Below are 16,382 nucleotides of genomic sequence, written 5' to 3'. Positions count from 1 at the left end.
ACAGCCGAGGTGGAATGCTGGCCAGATTGAGAGGCTGGGAGCTTTTCCTTTTAATTAAAACAGACTATGCAAGTTGCTTTTAAAGTTTCAATTACGGAGAGGGAGTAATTGTGGTGAAGCTTCCATCAGCTGAAGCTCGGTGCACGACAGCCGTTTGGCAAATCATAGGTGAGAACGTGAGGCCACGTTTAGTGCAGGTGACACTCGAAATACCAATCTAGACGACGTTAGAAAAATGACGCCGAACGTCGATACGATGAAATTCCTTAAGATAACGACACCAAACAAGACCAAAACAAACCTAACCCCACAACATAAAATAAACCAACCTTACCTGGCCTAACCTAACCCAACAAAAACAAATGTATCCTAACCAAACGAATGAAAAAACCATACCATATCAAACCTAACCTAACCTAATCTTACCTAACCTTACCTAACCGAACCAAACCAAACCAAACCTAACCTAACCTAATCTTACCTAACCCAACCTAACCTCACCTAATCTCTCCTAACTAAACATAACGTAACCTGACCACACCGAACCGAACCAAACCAAACCTAAGTCTAGGCTTACCTAACCTGTTAAACTGCTCAAGTTTGTCCAAACATGTCCCAATCTGTCAAAAAGTGTCCCAAGAGCTTTCACGTGGAATGCTATGGTGTATCGTGTCGTGCCATGGCAGGGTATGGTATCCCATCCTAAGCTTGCTAAACGTACGAGGACAATGTACCTAGCGAGGATAATATGAAACTCAGGTCGAGTGGAGTTGATAAGATCAGTCTTTGAGTTGTCTTCTTTCCTAAGGACTTCCGCCTAGTAATCATCTTCTTACTCAGTACAGTAGCATACATTCGTAACGAAAGAAAAAATCCTGGAGAATATATTTTAAAAGAATAGCTCTAGATATTACCATAACGAGAAATGATATCGGTTTAGGTTTTATTCTTCTACGAGGTGCGATCGGAAAGTTTCAAGACTGCGCGTATAAAAACCCGTACACTTATCTCAGGTATTAAATTCATCCATCACCCTCAAAGTAGTTCCCCTGGGAGTGAACACAACGATCCCAGCGCCGCTGCCAAGCCTGGAAGCATCCCTGGAAATCTTTCTTTGTCAGCCTGTCAAGCACCATCTGCGATTCTGCCTGAATCTCTTGCCAAAGCCTCGCCAAAACGGCTACGAAAACCTATGAAATGCTAAAGCAAGCATTTGGGGAGTTCGCAATGGGTCGTGCACAAACTTTTGTGTGGCATTCACGTTTTAAAAATGGCCGAACCTCTGTCGATGATGACGAGCGTTCTGGACGACCATCTTCGAGCACAACGCCCGAAAATGTTACGAAGATTCGGCAGGCCATTCACGAAGATCGACGTCGTACCATCAACGACTTGTGCGACATTGTTGGGATAGGCTATGGGACCTGTGAGCTGATTCTAAAGGAAGAACTCCACATGCGACGCATCCTGTCTGAGGACCAGAAGCAGAATCGACTTCTCGTTTGTCAGGAGCTCAAAGATCTTGCAAGAACCGACCCCAACTTCCTTTCTAAGCTCCGTGTGACTTCTTCCTCTTCCCAAAGATGAAAATTCAGCTAAAGGGAAGGAGATTTGAGACGATAGAAGAGATTCAGGCAGAATCGCAGATAGTGCTTGACAGGCTGACAAAGAAAGATTTCCAGGGATGCTTCCAGGCTTGGTAGCAGCGCTGGGATCGTTGTGTTCACTCCCAGGGGAACTACTTCGAGGGTGATGGATGAATTTAATACCTGAGATAAGTGTACGGGTTTTTATAGGTGGTGTCTAGAAACTTTCCGATCGCACCTCGTATGATATTCAAAGGCATGTCTACGTTTCGGATGATCAGAAAGATTAATAAGATAAACGTTTCTCGAATCCTTCCGTCCTTTATGGGAACCCTATACTCAGATTCGCTTCTGTCAATTTCTACGACCAAAATATCATATACCGTGGACTCATTTCGCATTTTTAATGGCAGCTATCACCACCAGACAGCGCCCGCAAATTATTTTCATCCGTAGAAATACAGTCGTGTGCAGGCAACGGGACGAAGGTTGGTAGTAATTTGTATAATTGACAGGCCTGACAACTGGGCGGACCTTATTTCTCATTTATAGGTTTATTTTAAGACGCTTTAGCAAGTTCATAAGGACTGGGAACGAAGCGATTGTGGATAATAGTACCAATCAATGAAAACAGCCGACCACCGAGTTCAAGGACAGAATCTACCGAATACGAAACACGAGTGGCAACTACTCAAGAGCGACGTTAGTGGCAAGTGCATTAATTAGTGTACGAAGTATTAATTCATAGACAATTGAAGCTCTGTCAAGTGTGAAGTTACGTAGCGCCGACGAGACGAGAGGATGTTTGTATGCGTGGGTTGTAAAGGGGAGAAACCCGTACGGGTTACTGGATAGACGGGAGCTAGTGTTGCCACACGTACTCGAAGGAATTTACCGTATTTGAGACAGAAAAAATTTCCCCGTTTAAACATGATACTACTCTTCAAAAACATGGTATTTTTCATTGTACCCTAAATGTAATTTTACGAGGCAGAACTCGGAATTTATTTTCAATTTCAGCGATTTGGAGCATCGCATTGCAAACGTTTTGGCGCGATCTTGGAGAGACGGAAGATGCCTAGTTTCTATTTACATTTGCTTTGTCTGTGGAATACAGAGAACGCTGTAGTCCGCTTGTATACCGTATAGATACGAGGTGCGATCGGAAAGTTTCTAGACTGCGCCTATAAAAACCCGTGCACTTATCTCAGGTATTAAATTCATCCATCACCCTCGAAGTAGTTCCCCTGGGAGTGAACACAACGATCCCAGCGCCGCTGTCAAGCCTGGAAGCATCCCTGGAAATCTTTCTTTGTCAGCCTGTCAAGCACCATCTGCGATTCTGCCTGAATCTCTTCTATCGTCTCAAATCTCCTTCCCTTTAGCTGAATTTTCATCTTTCGGAAGAGGAAGAAGTCACACGGAGCTTAGAAAGGAAGTTGGGGTCGGTTCTTGCAAGATCTTTGAGCTCCTGACAAACGAGAAGTCGATTCTGCTTCTGGTCCTCAGACAGGAGCCTTGGCGTCGCATGTGGAGTTCTTCCTTTAGAATCAGCTGACAGGTCCCATAGCCTATCCCAACAATGTCGCACAAGTCGTTGATGGTACGACGTCGATCTTCGTGAATGGTCTGCCGAATCTTCGTAACATTTTCGGGCGTTGTGCTCGAAGATGGTCGTCCAGAACGCTCGTCATCATCGACAGAGGTTCGGCCATTTTTAAAACGTGAATGCCACACAAAAGTTTGTGCACGACCCATTGCTGACTCCCCAAATGCTTGCTTTAGCATTTCATAGGTTTCCGTAGCCGTTTTGGCGAGTCTTTGGCAAAATTTTATGCACATGCCATTCCGAAATCGCAGGAGGGTCGGTGTAATGCACTACCAAAACGCCCGTAACTAAGAAACAAATGCTAATTCGATGATGCCGGCTGGCACACTGATTCACTATGAATGTAGGCCGCACCCCCTAGCGGCAGAAGTTCGTACTACATCCGGTTCGCCCTCTATTGACACAGTCTAGAAACTTTCCGATCGCACCTCGTACAACGACGTTCATTGCACCAAACATGAGGGATTCTCTTCCACGAAAATTGAAAACAACCCTGCATCTTCTTATATAAGTTCGAAGAACAGTTTCCGCGGGTAAAAAGTGTAAGTAATAATAGCATGAAAGCGAACTGAGTTCGTTGCAAGAGAATTTTATTATACATTGGTGAAAGTGACGTCAGACGTGCTCCCACTGCGTTGCAAAAGACACGACGCTGAGACTTGTAAAGGTTACTGAAGGTAAAATAACTATTTCTTTCTTTGTAAAGGAAGGAACTAGTGAACAGCGCGCAGTTATATCGAGTGAACTTACTATATGCTACCATAACGAGAAGCAGAGAGTATAAAAATGACTCCAATACAAAATTAAGACGTCATATTTTCAGCGATTCCGTAACAGGAAGGAAATTATCCTGTGGGATAACAAATGCTGAGGCCTTTGTGGACAATGTCTTAGCCCCTTTGAGCGTTACAGACTGAATCATGAAATGCAGTAGAATTCTTCAGAAACAAAATGCTGTCAATAATATCAGATGGTTTTGTAGAGAGTGAGACAAAAGATTTTATTAAGAAATTGACTGCAAATGAACAGGACAAAATAACAGAAAATGTTATTTTGGTTTCATGTAAGATTTTTTTTTATTTGGAAAAATATTATAATTTTACAGATGGGAACATTTAAAAACATGCGAAAACTTTGGGTTGGAAAGATTTCTTTTAATTTCAGCAGGATATGATAGCCCTGAGGAATTTAACAAGTACGAGGAATTTCTTTTAAGAAATCACTGATGGAAATATTCTGAGTGATGTAAGACAGAAGCGGTTTTAGATTTTAGGCAATTTAATTCTATGAAGGATATCCCATATGTGTTTAAACTAGTATCATAATTAACATTTCAGTGTCCAACTCCTTTGTTGAAAGATTATTTTCAGAGATGAATAACAAATGGAGTGAAATCAGAAATAAGCATTAAAATATTAATTAAATGTCAACTCCAAATTACACTAAATTTTAATCACACATATAAAGATTTTTATAAACTTATTAAAATGATACCAAGTTAGCAGAAGATGACAAAAGTGAAAGCAAATAAAACTTCCCTGCTTCATAATAATTATCACCACGATTTGCGGAAAAAGTTTGAGTTGACAATGGTTTGTCATTAAAATTATTAGAAATTTTATAGCTTGTTTATTTACTATAGGACAAGCTTAACCACACGGCCACTATTTGCAGCAAAACTATCAACATTTGCTTATTGAAACAGTTTATTAATAACTGAGTACAGAACATTTATACTGTATATGAATATAATACACGTATGATTTGAGGTTTTCACAGCGGTGAGTATGAAGATTTCTGTCTTCTGGGTTGTTGCGCTATGCAGTCTGGTCGATGTTAACCAACGTTTCAGAGGTCATACTGCCTCCGTCATCAGGGCGATGAGTATGAAGATTTCTGTCTTCTGGGTTGTTGCGCTGTGTAGTCTGGTCGATGTTAACCAACGTTTCAGAGGTCATACTGCCTCCGTCATCAGGGCGATGAGTATGAAGATTTCTGTCTTCTGGGTTGTTGCGCCGTGTAGTCTGGTCGATGTTAACCAACGTTTCAGAGGTCATACTGCCTCCGTCATCAGGGCGATGAGTATGAAGATTTCTGTCTTCTGGGTTGTTGCGCTGTGCAGTCTGGTCGATGTTAACCAACGTTTCAGAGGTCATACTGCCTCCGTCATCAGGGCGATGAGTATGAAGATTTCTGTCTTCTGGGTTGTTGCGCTGTGTAGTCTGGTCGATGTTAACCAACGTTTCAGAGGCCATACTGCCTCCATGAACACGGTGATGAGTACTCATAGCTACAACCTTGAAGACAGCCATCTTTGTGCTCACCGTCGCGAGAACCTCAAATCTGTAACCTGTCTCATTATCTTACTGGGATACTGGGAACGACCCGTTCTTCAAGTGCCTGAGCACTGCGGGTCCCAACTTTCGTTGGCTTGATCTATAGACATTTTGGCAGGACTCCTTGGACGAGGGATCGGCCCGTCGAAAGGCCTCTACCTATTTACAGGACAGCACAACACAGAAGAACATCCATGGCTTGAGTGGGATTCGAACCCACGGTCCCAGCGACCAAGCGGCCATTATCTTACGGAGGGGCAAATCGTACAGCGGCCACATGGAAGCAGGATGTGGACGTACGGACTGGATTCAGTTGGATCAAAACGGGATTCTGTGGCGGACTCAAACCTTCGGGTTTCATAAAAGGCGGGAAAATTACTGGCGAGCTGAGTTACTAACAGCTTCTAAATAAATACGGCCCCACGGTGTCCTTTATCAGCTTAGATTTTGTGGTAAGAATAGGCAGTGGCCTACTTAAATTAACTATGAATTTCCAAGGAGTGACTGAGAAATCACACTACAACTCTAAATGCACCAGGTCTTCAGACTAACATTCAGCCCTCTTCAGACCGGACAATTATCTGACTTCATCACAGAGGGCTCGATTCAGCGGTTCATAGACGACTCCAGTTTAGAGGAAATTCCCTGCTTTTATAAAACAGCGTTGACAGAAATCTGGTACTGCAGTTTACAAGCAATTAGTTTAATGGATTTAACATGTCCACAACAGGTAAATATTTAAATTCCTTTTAATAATATCCTCCCACTCACAATTTCGGTCTTCTAAGCAGTCTGCTCAATCCAGATTTTACACAAAACATGTACATGCCTTGTCCACACAATTCTTCTTAATCTATTAATCCTAAAATATTGGGTAAATATTAAGACATCGTTATTATCAACTAATTATTATTGTTATTTCGTCATCCATTTTAATATCTTCATCAGATCGCGGATCCGCGCCATACCTTGGGGGTTTAGTCACTGGGTTCTAACCGCGGATGCCTGGTTTCGAACCAGGACCATACCATGTGGGATTTGTGGCGGACATAGTGGGTCTCGGACAGATATTCCTGCGAGTAACTCGGTTTCCCCCGCCAATGTCATTTCACCGCTGATCCATGGCCAAACAGTTTGTTCGTTAACCACTCAGTTTCACAGAGACATAGTTTAAACCCACAACAACAGCACAGAGAACTATTAGCCGTGACCACCCAACTCTGGGATCGTAGGTTCTAGTCACATTCGATGCACGGATATAACCAATTACCTCGTTTTTCTGTGTAAACGCTGGCTTGCTGACGGCTTGACCCCCGTTCAAGGTGCCCTGCCAAGTTCCCTAAAACCATTAATGATTTCATAAGTATCCTAATCCTACATTGGAACATGCTACAAAGCCTAATCTGTTAAAGGTTTTAAAATATTATCATCTTTTCTGCCACTGGGGCTCTAAAGTGGTTATCGGACGAGTACAGCCAACTATTGGTGACGTCGAGTAACCCAATCAGCTGCCACGAGGTCGCTAAACAGCCCATCAATCAAGCTGAGTACTACTTCTGAACTATTAGTTGTTCTACCGGAAATGACACTTGAAGATCTCCAAGCGCACCCATCCACATGACAGACGGGAGGTTCAAATCGGGTTCATGACGTGCGTTATCTGGACACAAAAAGTCAGCAAATTGGACTTCGTTTAGGAGTTGGCGACACTGCAGTCCATCAGACTTTACATGACTACTGCTGTATTGATTTAATTAATTAATGAGATGGTAAAGTTGCGTCATATTGTGATATAATAAATATATATATATATTGTTTAAATCTTGTCCGTCTAATCACAATAAATTCTTATTAAATATTAAAATATTACATTACTTAACATTTAAAATATTAATAAGAATTTATTGTGATTAGACGGACAATATTTAAACAATATATATTAATTAATTTATTTATTTATTTATTTTCCCCGTGTTCCATACGTTTCGATATTTTATTCACACCAATTGCTGCTGATTCTGGAGCTAAAAATCCCACAGGATAATCCAACTAAATCTCTGACAAAAGCATCCGAAAGTGCATCATTGATAATATCGGGTATCACAATTATTTCCCTGGGTTTCAGCCCAACATTCTCCTATCTCATCTTCAGGCTTCAAATTCGCCACTGTCTGAATTTCGACATTAAAATTAGCTAAGTATTTGTTAATTCTTGTATCTGAGGCAACCTTTCAAAACATCGTAACATTCGAGATTTCACATCCTTAAAAATAAGCTACCGAATTACCTGAATAAATGAAGAACTTTCTCGTTATGCAGTGACCTAAATTATCAGTTTAATCCATCCTTCTTACGTCGAAGTATCTAGCCCATCATCATCATTTTATTTTTAAAAAGATCTAATCTACGTTCTTACCTCCACACCTACACAGAGTTAGTTCACTCAGAAACTCATATTGGCATTATCAAACGTTATGGGGGAAATTATTTTTGTGTACCCTGTTTTCATATTAATTGAGTATCTGACAGAGGGTACTCGCAGCGATATCTCGATAATCGACGCGTTCAATGACGCAGAACTCTGCAGTCACTTTCACCTGTCACGTGCATTGCGTGCTTGGGGACAAGACGACCCAAAATGGCACTTGACTGAGCGTCGCTCTCTAGTAGTTAACACCCACACTTTAAACTCGGAAAGTTCCTGGTACGAAACTAACCACAGAAATTCCTGCAATTACCAAAGTCTGAATCTCCAGGAAAAATATGGAACAGTACTTTAAAACAACCATGGCTTGATCTGGATTAGGGTTTATACAAAAACCGGTTTTCGAATTCCAGTATTTCAAAAAAAAACCCGGTTAAACCGGTTTTCGAATTCCAGTATTTCTAAAAACCGTTTAAACCGGTTTTCGAATTTTTACAAAAAAATAATTAAAACAGTAAAAAAATATTTATACTTATTTTAAAATTTTCAGTTTACTTAATATTTATGGAACTACAAAAATATAACAAAATAAAATATACTCCATACAAAACCAAATAAAAAACTAAAATAACTAAAATTCGTACAAAATATAATTTATAAATTTTTATTTCATTTAGTATTTTTCTTCAGGAAATATGATTTCAAAAAACATAAAATGTCCACTGAACGATTACTTAATCTTGTTCTTATTCTAGATACAAAATTGCCTGAAATAGAAAATACTCTCTCACTGGCTACTGAACTTGGTTTTAACGTTTTTAGGGCATCAAATAACAAATCTAAATTCTTTGTTCTTTTATTGGTTGTCTCAAATACTGTAATTTCGGCCTCCAGTATCTTCGGATTTGATATTATTTCTTCAGGTTCCTCAAGAAACCTATGAACTGATTTGTCCACGTCTTCTTTTAGAGAATTGCCCTGATTAATGGTTTCTCCGTCTCCGATATATTCATCATCGGAATCTGTTTCCATACAAGAATTTGGATATATTCAAGACAATATTTTTCCAGATAACTTAATAATATCGAGTTTTGAAGCTAGAGGAAATACACTAGATTTCTTTGTTGAAATTTTTAATTTTTACATATTAATTCTAGTATCTAAAACCGGTTTTCGAATTTTTCAAATTTATCCAAAAAAAAACCGGTTTTTAAAAACCGACAAACCGTAATCTGGATGATGTGCCGAGTCTATTGCATAAATATTTATAACATTAGCAATGAATTCTCAGCGAAGTGGGCAGTAATTTGTAAAACTATTTTGATGAATACGTCATCTGACTTACGTGCGTCACTTAATTAGCTAGATTAAACGCTCCTAGACCCTCAGCCGTTTTCAACCGTTCCGAATCAGGGAAACGGCTTCATCTTTCAACATTGAATCCACATTCTAAGCTTTCACTTTAATATCTTTCTGTCCGTCTTTCTACAGAGTATTTAAAAATGTTATGCGAAAAGTTTTAACGTGAAAAAATAGCACAGTATCAATATAATGTTAATAGGAGAAGAATTACTTTTTTCCACAAAAACATGCTTGGTTTTTAGTACAATCCTCTTATAGACCCGTAATAATCTCACAGACGCTACAAAATACTTTCGAGGTTCTATCGACTGAAGACATTGTTTAGTTGACTACATATTTACATATAATTTGAAAAAACGAAGTTTAATGATTACCACAGTTCTCGTTATCATTGTCATTTCGCAGATGATCGTTGGAAATTGATCATTAGGTCTCTTTTATCAGACGTTTGCACAGTTAAAATCTTTCTGACGACGTGTGATAATCCAAGCGGATACACTGCTGGCTGATTCTGGAGGTACCATCTGTATTTCATGAAAGAGAGAGATATATCTATCTCTAGTTTCGTAGTCTCTTTCTAGACTCTGCCTCTCTGGACATCGGTCAGTGATTTTGGAATCGGAGTCGAGCCTTTATCCTCCTCTGTCTGTCCGTGTCTCTCTTTCTTTCAGAGTTGGGTAACACAAACTAGGGCCTCAGCAAACAGAAGGAGTGTGGAGGGAAGAGAATGTGAGTGGAATAAGAATTCCTCCCTTGAAATCGGATTTCGATATGACGGACGAGGATAAACCCCAGTCGACCGGAAGTGGAGCTTATGCCTGGCGATCTGTGGGTCTCTGTAGTGGCTATCGTCAAAAGCCGACATGAAAATCATGCCAACCTTAGAACATAATCGAATTCTAGAGAAGATAGTATCTGTTCACGTAGATTCCCACTCCTAACAACGTGATGAGAATAATTGTTTTAGAGTACATACATGGGTCGGTAATTAAAATTTTGTGACTCAAAGTACAGAAATATTTATATAAAAATGTGGTTGTATTTTGCCTTCAGGTCCTCGAATAGATTAAATGTTCGAGAGCTATGGGAGAAAATTTTATTTCCCAAGTTGGTATCACAGACTTTCGACGTGTAATGCATCATGTTTAAGCAAGGTTAATTTTGGAAATATGAGATCCGAGGAACTCCCTGGATTTCGAGAAACATCGCGCTAACGTTCCTGTCTAGTGCATGACTCGTGTCAGAAAGACCGTGAAATATTCTTAAGTCAGACTGAACACAAAACAATTAGAAACTCTCATTTATAATGTGATTCGTGTTACATTTCGAAGGAGTATCGACACGTGTTTGAAAAACTCGTAAATTCTTTGCAATGTAGCCTTTAAATTACCCATTCTTCACACTTTTTCCTTGAGATCAATGTTTAATGCGATCTTCAAAAGCAAAAACAAGTCTGAATACCATTAACACTCACCACAAAACCAGAAAACCGAGACATATGAAGATAAAGCTTCCGACGTGTGTAAGCACAACGCATTGAAATTTAATGAGACACAAAGCAAATCACTTAGCTTTCCATCTCCCGTCACGACCTGAACCTCAGTGGTCGACTTCATGCTCAGATTGCTTTACCAGCTGAGAGAAAGCTTCCGGCATCCATTTGACAGAACGCTGGGCGAATGTGAGAGCAGATACGAACGCGGTGGTAAAGGCGAAAATTCTATCCCTGTTGAAAATGAATCCTCTTTCCGGCCACTTCATGGACTGAGGCATTTCCGCTCATCATATAAAATTGTGATTCGGAAGTTGCAGAAGTTTCATAACATGGCATAACAAAATTGTAACATGACACGTCGATCACTCACACAAATACAGGGTTAGTCTAAATGTTGTTGTCGATTTTAAACACATGCTACTCACGTTTAATGAAATTCAGATGCACAAAATTGGTACCGATAGAAAGATAAACTCTCCAAGTTTATTTTGCATACCTCATTAATACGCCACGGTGGTCTAGCGGTTAGAACGCTGGAATTGTAATCCTGGGGTCTCGGGTTCGATTCCCGGCGGTGCCCGAATTTATAACTTGTGTTGGGCAAGGCCGTGGTCTAGGCAACACGGAGTTTTCCTCCGGGGGCTTCCACGGTTTCTCCGTGGCACCCCAACAATTACTCCATTCACACACAGAAGAAGGCAATGGCAAACCACTTCTGGATCATCTGCCAAGAACGTATATGAACAGGTCCCAGTCCGAGTAAAGGATGGAAGGATCCTGTTCATATGGACCTGTCGTCAGACAGAACACTAATAAATAAACACCACAGGTGTTCGATGTGAGCCCCGTTGGTAACTCGGCACACATCCAGCCTGTAGTCGAGTTCCTCCCAGACACGTTGCTCGCTTACTGACTTTCTCTTACAGATGCAACCCCGTTTCTTAAATTCGGAATACCACTTACGAATTATATGTCCACTGGGTGGATCTGCCGCAAACTTGGTTCGTAAATGCCGTTTCACACTAATAACAGACTGATGAACGTGGATATCCAACACAAAAGGCTCCCCTGTCTTCGATGGCAGCCATTTTCTCTCATATCGCCCCTGGCGGCGAACAGTGTTACTACGCGGCCGCGAAGTATACCAACATAAACTTGGAGAGTTTCTCTTTCCATCGGTACCAATTTTCTGCATCTGAATTTCATTAAACGTGAGTGACATGTTTTTAAAATCGAGAACATCATTTAGACTAGCCCTGTATAACAACTTTAAACAAACAAAGAAGTTGTTTATTGACTGGAACACGGTTATGAAGATGAAAAACAAAAAACAATCTCACTTACTCTGTTTGGTGAAGATTTCGTCCTCCGCCGGGTCGTAGTCGTCATCTTCTTCCAAATTATCTATTTCTAGGGGCGGTGGGGGGCTGGGCTTGGGGGCGGCTACCGTGTTCAGCAACGGCGGTGGGCCCAGAGTGAAGTCTCTATGATGACGCGACTTCTGCTGGAAGAATAAGACACGTGCCGTCAGCGAATGCGACCTTGTAGTGATTCCATAAATTACACTGCATTAATAAAAATTGTTTCTGTAGCACGTCCTTAAATATTTTCCATGCACGCAAACTGAACTTAAAGTAAAGAAAAGCTGTCCCACTATACGCCATGTAGGCGCTTGAGGGGAGAGGTAATATAACTCCTACTCATTCTTCTCCTCGGCACTAGATGGGGGTGAGTGGTCAGCATCACGCCCCGGCCGGCTTTATCCCCGGGAAAGGACCCCGGTACCCAATGGATAGGAGGAATCATGTTCGTTCACCAAAACTCTGTACAAAACTGCCTTACTTCAAGTTATTTAGCAATTTTCAATACGTTAAGCTGCTTTCCAGGAAAATAACACACCATTTGCTTTTGACTCAAAGTAGGTATTAGACCAGACCAATGCAGAACGAAATTATATTATTTATATTATTATTATTTAGTGTTCTGTCTGACGACAGGTCCATATGAACAGGATCCTTCCATCCTTTTCTCGGACTGGGACCTGTTCATATACGTTCTTGGCAGATGATCCAGAAGTGGTTTGCCATTGCCTTCTTCTGTGTGTGAATGGAGTAATTGTTGGGATGCCACGGAGGAAAACTCCGTGTTGCCTAGACCACGGCCTTGCCCAACACAAGTTATAAATTCGGGCACCGCCGAGAATCGAACCCGAGACCCCAGGATTACAAGGCCAGCGTTCTAACCGCTAGACCACCTCATCTTATTATTATTTAGTGTTCTGTCTGACGACAGGTCCATATGAACAGGATCCTTCCATCCTATTCTCGGACTGGGACCTGTTCATATACGTTCTTGGCAGATGATACAGAAGTGGTTTGCCATCGCCTTCTTCTGTGTGTGAGTGGAGTAATTGTTGGGATGCCACGGAGGAAAACTCCGTGTTGCCTAGACCACGGCCTTGCCCAACACAAGTTATAAATTCGGGCACAGTCGGGAATCGAACCCGAGACCCCAGGATTACAAGGCCAGCGTTCTAACCGCTAGACCACCGTGGCGGTGATATGAAATTATTCTTCCGAATACGTTCCACCGGAAGCGTCGAGTTCATTTAAGTTGAAAGATGCCATTGAGTACTTGCCCAAAGACAGAGTCCCCATTTTCTTTAACTCTGTGTAATAAAACAGGGAAAGAGAAAATTGTCACGGCTAGGGTAAAGTGGATTCGCTTTGTATAACAAAATCTGACTCAAAACCTTGTTTAAAAATTATTACGTTCTGTAAGTAAGGAAACTGTAGATTTCTGGCAATCAAACCCAAAAGTTCATCACTATCACCACAAACGTCTGAAATTGGATTAAATCTATTAGCTTTGCCATGTTGGTATGTCTGTCCGTCGGTCCGTATGTTCCAACTAGAGAATCTCTGAAAGAATTTTCATGGAATTTGAATCCGGGGAGTTTTAAACCTTTGTCGACATTTTAGTTTCAATTACAACCGGGCACATCAACGGAGACTTCACGTGAAAACATTTTGCCTGTGTATTGTTTCGTACGGAGGTGACTGGACACGGAATTCGATATTGAGAAATTACACCTCTGGATAACCCTCGTTGGAAAGCACCAGGCAGCCGCTCAAGTACGTGAGGGAGGAGTCTCGCGGGACCCTCAGTAATCACAAAACACCACGTCCAGAGACAGTGCATTGAAGACAGAACATTGTAACGGCACTGATTATTTTCGCAAAGATTGAAGTTCAAATTCTGGTGAATACACCAGAAATGGTTAGCGATACGTGCATTTCGCGACTTGTTCGATTAACCTTTACAAAAGGGATTTTTCTCCATTCCGGTCCATCCCAGTTTAGACACTGATCAGGTCACTCGTCATTTACTGTAAATCATTATGAAGTTCTTCGTTAAGAACTTTTCTCAAATCTCAACACAATCCATCACCTTCATGCCCAAACTACCGAACAAAAACTCTTGAAGATACTCAAACAGTGTGGGCCTCGTTAACAGGGGCTCCTGGAACGTCTTCTCTTTTTTTTAAAAAAAAAATGTAGGATAGAGCACAGGCCCTAGTTTTTATATTTCATCCCTGAACGCAACAGATCCACTTGATGCTGGTCCTTTCCCCAGAGATCTGGAGTTTAACGAAGCATAAATGCATCTTCAAGGCGGATGGACTAGCTTCTCAGGGGACATGTGTCGCCCATACTTCAAAGCAGGTTATTGGATTTCAGCTCTGACGTCACAGAGCCATGGCACAATTCTCAACTTATCGAGATCGTCATTAGCACGGAGGCAGAACATAGGACACCAGTCCCGTTTTTTTTTTCTCAGAACGGAATAATTTTGGAAGTTTCATAATTCGCGCCCCAGGTGCCATGACATTCAGATAACCTGCATCTTGATCACTAGAATTCAGCACCATCGATGCAATGGTTTATCGGTTCGGAGTCCTCGGCCATTATTTAAAGATAGGAGAACAACGGATTTAAATCCGTGACACATTTTTAAGAAATCTGATCACAATTATTCATTTCACTCTTACTTAGCTTTACATCGCTGTACTTCTCTGAAGAATGTATCTATTTTCAGAATTGGATTATTGTGTTGTAACTCAGCGTGATATTCCAGACAATCGTCCTTTAATTAGGTTTAGTATCTCAACAGAAACACAAGCTTAGAAACGCTCAAATGGCGATGACCACAATTGCGTCATTTGTGAAAACACTCTTTCAGCTAGAGCAAATTTATCTGGCAAACGAAAGAACATTAGTACGTATATTCAACTAAACGCTGCATATTTGTGGTTGGAATATAAACCTCATTAAAATTGCTGACTTATCAGGTCACTCTATGAGTTTAATTTCTACATATGTCATGACAGGACAGAGTTCATCAAATTCATCACCATATATGGATATGCTTACTGGCAACGTATGTAAATCTCATGCGAACAAAATCACAGGTTTAATGATATTTCGTTCTGGGAAAATAAAAATGTTCATCCATTAAAATATGGATGTACTAGTGGTTAGAACGCTGGCCTTGTAATCCTGGGGTCCCGGGTTCAATTCGCGGTGGTGCTCAGATTTATAACTTGTGTTGGGCAAGACCGTGGTCTAGGTATCACGGAGTTTTCCTCCGGGGGCTTCCCCGGTTTCTCCGTGGCATCCCAACAATTACTCCATTCACACACAGAAGAAGGCAATGGCAAACCACTTCTGGATCATCTGCCAAGGACGTATATGAACAGGTCCCAGTCCGAGAGAAGGATGGAAGGATCCTGTTCATATGGACCTGTCGTCAGACAGAACACTAATAATAATAATAATACTATCGAAAGAACATTTTCATGGCTTATGAAGTCAACATAACATTCATAAAATTGAAGGACGAGTGTAACTGTACCTAAGCTTTCCTTCTACGTATCATTTCATTTCTAACCGAAGAATTAAATAATTTCGCAGTTTCTCTGTTTACAAAGTTTTACTTTCAGTGACTTCAATTCGTTGCTCTATTTCCTTAGTAAAATTACATGACTAGTTATGCAAAAAAAATCAGAATATTCAACTCTTATTTTGAAATAAAACAAAAATATTTGGATACTTTTACTAGTAAAAGAGTTTGTATCTTATATGCGTCATGTTTGTGTTTGATTAAATATATTTATTTTGTACAGTCTATACACAAACGTTTGAAGTTTATTGGTGTTGTAAAAAATTATATAATATTAAAACATTTTATTGTGTAAAATATTATATTAGCGCTCTTAATCGTAAATACGATTTTACATTATATTTTTTTATATATATTTTTTTAAAAAAAGCGCTAAAAATATAATGTAAAATCGTATTTACGATTAAGAGCGCTAATATAATATTTTACACAATAAAATGTTTTAATATTATATAATTTTTTACAACACCAATAAACTTCAAACGTTTGTGTATAGACTGTACAAAATAAATATATTTAGTAAAAGAGTCTTTCAGTGGCTCATAAATTTCAAAGTCTCCCTGTCTCCAGAAATAACGACATAAAACGTGTTTTGAAATTCTGTATT

At 40.3% G+C, this 16,382-nt stretch overlaps 1 protein-coding gene across 4 annotated transcripts in view; it reads right to left on the bottom strand.

Moving 5' to 3' along the window:
- The window catches only part of LOC110832482 (follistatin-related protein 5), a 205,766-nt gene that overhangs the window by 20,910 nt on the left and 168,474 nt on the right, over positions 1 to 16,382 (bottom strand). For 3 of the 4 annotated variants that reach the window (XM_022069531.2, XM_022069530.2, XM_022069533.2), the window contains exon 3: positions 12,158 to 12,317. In XM_022069531.2, coding sequence (XP_021925223.1) covers positions 12,158 to 12,317 — 160 coding nt within the window. The remainder of the gene's footprint in view (positions 1 to 12,157; positions 12,318 to 16,382) is intronic. The other variant, XM_022069532.2, reaches the window with a different exon arrangement.

The sequence above is a fragment of the Zootermopsis nevadensis genome, unplaced genomic scaffold (assembly GCF_977971745.1).
Source record: "Zootermopsis nevadensis isolate Lab colony 2312 unplaced genomic scaffold, Znev_1.0 Znev_ptg000030l, whole genome shotgun sequence".
Taxonomy (NCBI): domain Eukaryota; kingdom Metazoa; phylum Arthropoda; class Insecta; order Blattodea; family Termopsidae; genus Zootermopsis; species Zootermopsis nevadensis.
Note: the sequence above shows the minus strand (reverse complement) of the source record. Positions and strands in the feature narration are given on the sequence as shown.